This window comes from Perkinsus marinus, assembly GCF_000006405.1.
Source record: "Perkinsus marinus ATCC 50983 genomic scaffold scf_1104296975980, whole genome shotgun sequence".
Classification (NCBI taxonomy): Eukaryota; Perkinsozoa; order Perkinsida; family Perkinsidae; genus Perkinsus; species Perkinsus marinus.
In genome coordinates, this window is record NW_003200578.1 from 43,595 (window position 1) to 49,893 (window position 6,299).

Genomic DNA, 6,299 nt, shown 5'->3' on the forward strand with positions numbered 1-6,299 from the left:
TGAGATGGATGATGATATTGATGGCAGCAAGGCAACTCCTATGGGAGGCAACAACAACTCTACCCTCTCCAAAGGTGGGACTTGGTGTTACCTCGGTGCACTGTGTAGACTATTCAGATGATATCCCAAGTCTGGTAGCCCAGTTGGAGTCAACAGATCCAGCAACGGCTCTAGAGGCATTGGTCAGCTTTAGGAAGATGCTTAGCAAAGAGGATAACCCACCTATTGCTGGTGTTATTGCCGCTGGGGTAGGTGGTCCTCTTCCGGACATGATCCGTATCATGCATGGGGCAACCTCGGATATTCACTACCCCGTCTCTCATATATCGGTTTGTCAGCCTTCAGTGAAGCTCTCTTGACTACTCCTGTGTCATCCAGTCGTCCCCCTTCAGGTGCTACCTCGCTTTAAACAATTACTGGACAATCCATCGATCAGCAAGATGCAATTCGAGGCCGCTTGGGCCCTCACAAACGTCGCGAGTGGCAACTCTGAACAGACCAGGGCAGTCATTGAACTCGGTACTGCTCATCAGGGATTTGTGGGAAGTGTGGTATGAGTTAATTCTCAGGCGCTGTGGATTCCTTCCGTGAGCTCCTCAGCTCTGACGACACTGATCTTCAAGAGCAGTCCATCTGGGCTCTAGCAAACATCGCTGGTGACGGTGCAGGTAAGGCCACCCCAAGAGCACGCTTGTTAATTGACCGTGGGCTGGTAGCATAAAAATCTAGATGGGCAAACTCCTCGATACTATGTGGTAACGACAACTATTTTCTGTGTGGTAGTGAACCAGTTTCACCTCACTTTCCGAGTTAGGGAGATTCACCTTGACTTCTATGCCAGTGTGGGGTTGGGGAAATATGTACATGGTCAACTACATATGTCGGTGATAACAATATGAAAATTCTGGGAGGAAATTTTGGGAGGTTATTGTTGGTTTCTGAGCACTCCTATTCTAATTCGTATATAAACTTGTATAATTAGTGAAGGGAAACTCTTCTGAGCTCAGCAGCTGAGCACAGCGAACATATATTCCTACTCCAACACTGCTCTATCTGTTGTAGTCGGCTTCGTGAGTATGATCGCTTGTAGTTGTCCGGGACGCTTGCCTGGAACGAGGCGTCCTACCTCCCCTTCTTGCGGTCATCAGAGGAGGGAAGAACATCAACATAGTCCGTCTTGGTACTTGGGCTGTTAGCAACTTCTGTCGAGGCAAACCAGTAGGCTTAATTTCGTGGCGCGCGGTCATTATCCGTGCCTTGAGGTACCATCCCTTGATCGCATCGTAGGAGCTCTGCCCACCTTGGCTATGGTAAGGGGTGTACGCCTTCTCTACTATGATGGGAATTGCAGGTGATCGGTCTGGAGGATGTGGAGGCTCTAGCAGACGCCTTATGGGCCATATCGTACATCTGCGATGGCCCGACGGAGCGTATAGAGGCAGTATTGCAAAGTGGTATGATACCACGTATGGTGCAGCTATTGGCACATAACAGTACACAGGTGAGGTTGGAGATATCTTTAGAGTTATAGGATACAGAATAGGTCCATACACCGGCGTTGAGAGCTGTTGGTAACATAGCAACAGGTTCCCCTCATCAGACAGGAGCAGTGGTAAGGAGGTTCGTTGGTCTCTTGTACATCATTCCGTGATTGCTCGGGTAAGGTGAGCTCCCGAGTTAGAATATTAATCGGATGGAGTTCAGCTTTCGATTTGTCAAATAGACGCATAGGCCAATCCGCGTACATAGTCCTCCTGGTGTTGTGATGATACGTTGAGCTTACTATGATGATAATAATGGTATCAGGTTGATGCTGGGGTTCTACCAGCTCTCCTCAAACTTATAACAAGCCCTCGCAAGACAGTGAGTGTTGTCCTTCTATGGAGGGGTATGGTCGCTTCTGGGCCAGGTTCGGAAAGAGGTGGTATGGACCGTTAGCAACATATGTGCTGATCAACAAACGCAAATTCAGAAGGTAACTCACGTGAACTAGAGTGATTACTTCATCTCATAGAGTCGAAAATGTGTAATCATAAATCGCTTCGCTCCGCTATTAGGTGATCGATAGTGGTATCTTGGGGCCTATTGTGGAGATCCTTGGTGGTGGTGCTGATTATGATGTTAGGAAGGAGGCGGTATGGACTGTATGTAACCTATGCTCGGGAGGTAGCCCTGAACAGATCAAATATGTTGTGGATAAATACCCGACTATGGCGACACTGAGTAGGATTGGGGGGGCGAGCGATACGTAGAGATACGAAATCACTCCGGGATAATGTTCTGGGGGGGGGGACTCATTTCAAGTTCCCCCTGTAGGTGTAAGTGGATTAACACTTTTTTCCGAGTGTCATCAAACCCTGAGGAGGGATATTTTTCAAAGTTGTATGGGCACCTGTGTGGAGATCCTTAAGATAGCTGTATTATATAGCATAATATTGTATAAGTATGAGAGTTAGGATTAAGTTATGAAAGTCCATATGTAAGTAATATATTTATAAACATATTGGTACAGGTATATGGTGAAAGAATTAGGTCGAAATTCGTCAAAATGAAAGGAAAAAGTGCCCGCCCAGTACGCACGTTTCTAGATGGCGCGTACTGTAGTTATATAATGCCAGGAATTGCTAATCTGTATTTAATATCCTTAACACCTGGTTAGCGTTGATATATGTCAATGGAGTTTGATTTCTCAAAAGTGAAGTGCATAAATACTCGATGGGTAAGGCATAAGGCGTATAGGATTCCGCGACCGATAACACAATTGTCTTTCACCAAGTGGAATGTGATATATGTTTTTCACTAGTGATTTTCATATCACCGGTGAAACTTCAATATATTATTATTTCATATTCTGATAGATAGGGCATAATAAGTACCCGATGAATGACTCAATCCGACGTTGCTGGATCGTGTGGGAATCCACCGCTCTGGTTGTTGATACGAAGTCTCGTACCAATCAGAGTAGTTTTCCTCTCCTGTTTTTCCTTTTTCGTGTTAATTAGGCAAAATTCGGAGTAGGGGCTTTTGTTGTTTATATGCAAAATTATGGTATGGCGTATGTGATGTTTCTCCGGCGCTTGCGAACTACAGTACGGTATCAGAAACTTCATTTATCGTGCTTCTGCTTGGGTCGACTTGGTAAGATGCAAAGTAGGTTCGATATTGGACATCAAAGATAGTAAGATGGTCCAAGTAGCATTAGAGGCATTCGAGGGGATACTCAGAACGGGAGCCTATGAGGGGGACAAGAGGGAGTCTTCCACGAACATCTACATACAGTAGAGCTGCTACTGTCCACTGAGTGGTGTTATGTTGAATGTCGTGGTGGCGTAGGGCTCTCGAGGAATGCGGAGCTCTAAGTAAGATTGAGGACCTACAACAGGATGAGAGTGAGGATATCTATATAAGAGCCGTTAGGATTCTGGAGAAGTGGGTGGTATGGGAGTGTATGTTTTTATCGATAGTTAATGATAAAACGTACAATGGAGTTTCACCTGTGTTATGAAAAACACTAGAGAAAAATATATTTCACGACCATAGCATATCACCGCAAGTATCGCCTTTTTCACCGTGTTTTACGCCACTTCGCGTAAAACGTGTGAAACTCCAGTGGTAAGTTTATGATTCATTAACATGGTCGTTGGACGACTTGGTGTTGGTGAAGTTACTATATCACTCATCATACTCAACTGAGTGAATTTTCATAATAGTTACTGTGAAGTCGAGGAGAATGAGAATGATGCTGTGGGAGGCAACAACAACCAGCAGCAGCAGCAGCAGCAAGTGTTGGTTGATGGTCTGGGTGGTGTTGGTAGCCAGCATCCTACATTCGTATTCCATTGACATGATGATAATTAGAGTAGTAGCATCTCCATTGCATGGTGGTAGTAGCGTCGTTCCTACTGCTACTTATTCAGTCTCTCGCCGCCGCCCCTCTGTGTTGGGTTAGTATTATTGTCAGTAACAATAGTGGACATACATCTCATGTGGGTGGCAAGGCTCTGGGGAGGTCAATGTATGTCGAACTCAGCTAGGCGGTATCTTTATTATAGGACCCCACTTAGATGTGAGGTGGTATCGTCGTAGCATAAGTCACTAAGCATGTTGGAATTGTTTCACTTTTTTCGCTAGCATTTTGCGAGCTTGAAAAAGAAGATTGATTCCCAGAAGGGCTGGGTTGATTTTTGAATGCGAGAGTATTGGGTGAGTGGCTGTGAAAAGGTTCAACTGGAGATACTGGTATCAGCATGTGTAGGGCGTCGATATAGGTGCACGAGGAAGAGTCAATAATTGTCGCTATTATTATCATCACAAAGGCTCTATGATGGGCACTGTAGGCACTGTGAATAGTAGACAGGGGGGAGGGTAGTGAAGAGGAGATAGCTGATGATAGTAGAAGGCCGGTGATGGTTGCTTATGGATCTTGTTAAGACAACAGTTGGTCATATCTCTATCTCGATACGACGTAGAGTGTTATGTTATTGATAATTGAGCCCCGAGATGGTATGGTCAGATTGTATGTAGCATGACCACCATCTGTCCTAGCGGCACTCGTCATGTAGAGAATAGGCCTTTGCCGAGTCAGCGGCCTCGTCAAAGGGCTTGTATGGGTACGACTGCGCAGGAGATATTGAGTTTGGATGTGGTCCCGAGGGGTGATGAAGGGGAGTCTATAATGAGTGTAATATTACGGGTAGAAGGTGGGAGGATATCACTTGGCGTTGTAGTTGAGACGGATTATTCAAAGTGTAGTAGAAGTTGTGGTATTACTAAAATACTAGGAGTCGCAGCAGTAGTAGTATAGGGGATCTTTTCGAAGGGGTTCTCTCAAGAGTTGCCATAGAGTTGGTAATCTTTATGAATACAATGGAGTCTCAGCCGTTTCACGTGGAGTGGCGTAATACTTGGTGCTATGCAGTGCTAATGCATCTTATCTCACATATTTCACAAACTGATGCAAAATTGGTTTGTGAAATATGTTTTCCACTAGTGTTTTTCATATCACGGGCTGTGAAACTCCAACATAGTCGCGCATGAAATTATTACCAGTCGAGTGAACCTCTCAGTGGTATAGCGAGTTTTAGTGTGGGAAAATAGGCGCATGGTCAACTACGGTGCTTATCAATTTGATATGGAGGAGTATCTTCTCTTTTCCTAAAATCGATGAAGTCGAATTAGTAGTGCTATGAACATGTGATGTGATATAAGTGACCTTTCCAGGCTATGATACCGACATGCCTTTCACTATCATTATTATTTGATGGTGAATTCCTTGACCTTCAAACTGTAGTATAGCTAATACTACGTACTATTGTTCCGCTGTGTTTATTTGTTTGGCTGGTTGAGGCTGCTGTTGATGAGCGTTTCACTTGTGAGTCGTATAATGTACCATGTCGAACATGTATAATTCTGTTCCCACAAAAAAAAAACTATCATTATTTCGAGAATAAAAAACACGCATTATTCACACTCACATATCAAGTTGGCACTAAGCAAAGTACGTGTTGGTTACAATACGAAAATTCTAAGGAAATTTTCATAAAATTCCTGGTGGTGTCTATTCGAAATTGCATGTGAACTTGTACAATTGGGGAAATCATCAGTTGAAGAAAGCAAATATATATTTCATCAATATCATCTATGCATGGATTTGGATTTCTCTGTTGTTCCTTAGACATTATCAACGTTACCAGCGGCTTTGGGTAGTAACGTCACTGCGTGTATACCTAGGGAGCAACGCTTGCTTCTAGTCATCGATATGGATATGATAGCAGTATGGTCGTTGAAGCCGTCCTCTATTACTGGGGGCTTGTCAAGTCGTTCCTGTAGTAGTAGTGGACTCTGTCGTGTCGATGTGGAAGGGTTCAATTCGGACTATCCCCTACTTGTGAGGCTTCGGAGAGGGGCGAGCGAATTCGTGCATAGAGCTGTACAGGCGTATGACGTAGCATTGGTGTCGAGTAGTGTGCCGAGGTGTATGGTGGCTGCTATAGCTAGAAGCATAGATGGTGGTAAAGGGGAGATAGGCTTGGTGAGGGGGAGTGATGATATTGGCCTTGGACAGGATAGGAGCTCTGTGGTGCCGAGGGATAGGGGGGATGTTATAGTACTCAGCAATGATAGGTAACGAGGGAGGGGGGGTTAGTACGATGAATGATGATTATGCATATTAATATAGTGCTCACTTATAGACCTCGAAGTGTGAGAGGTTTCAGATTCCTAATCGTAGAAGTAGCGAACTTACAAAATTTTCTCGTTGTAGAGTATCAAAATCGAACACACTGTAGTGAAGATAACAT

General features: G+C 44.4%; 2 protein-coding genes across 2 annotated transcripts; both read left to right on the forward strand.

Annotated features, from left to right (window-relative positions):
- Positions 1-3,906, forward strand: Pmar_PMAR009638 (importin alpha, putative). Its single transcript, XM_002764917.1, has 14 exons — positions 1-74; positions 118-248; positions 393-519; positions 570-668; positions 1,091-1,218; positions 1,263-1,310; positions 1,352-1,501; positions 1,544-1,612; positions 1,807-1,863; positions 1,910-1,975; positions 2,058-2,223; positions 3,155-3,278; positions 3,334-3,429; positions 3,711-3,906. The coding sequence occupies exons 1-14, from the start codon at positions 5-7 to the stop codon at positions 3,841-3,843; spliced, it is 1,464 nt and encodes a 487-aa protein (XP_002764963.1). The 5' UTR covers positions 1-4; the 3' UTR covers positions 3,844-3,906.
- A 619-nt stretch (positions 3,907-4,525) lies between these two features.
- On the forward strand, positions 4,526-5,261 carry Pmar_PMAR009640 (hypothetical protein; the record flags this gene model as incomplete). Its single annotated transcript, XM_002764918.1, has 2 exons — positions 4,526-4,655; positions 5,221-5,261. 2 exons carry the CDS (start codon positions 4,526-4,528, stop codon positions 5,259-5,261), a joined length of 171 nt encoding a protein of 56 aa, XP_002764964.1.
- Between the last annotated feature and the right edge of the window lie 1,038 nt (positions 5,262-6,299).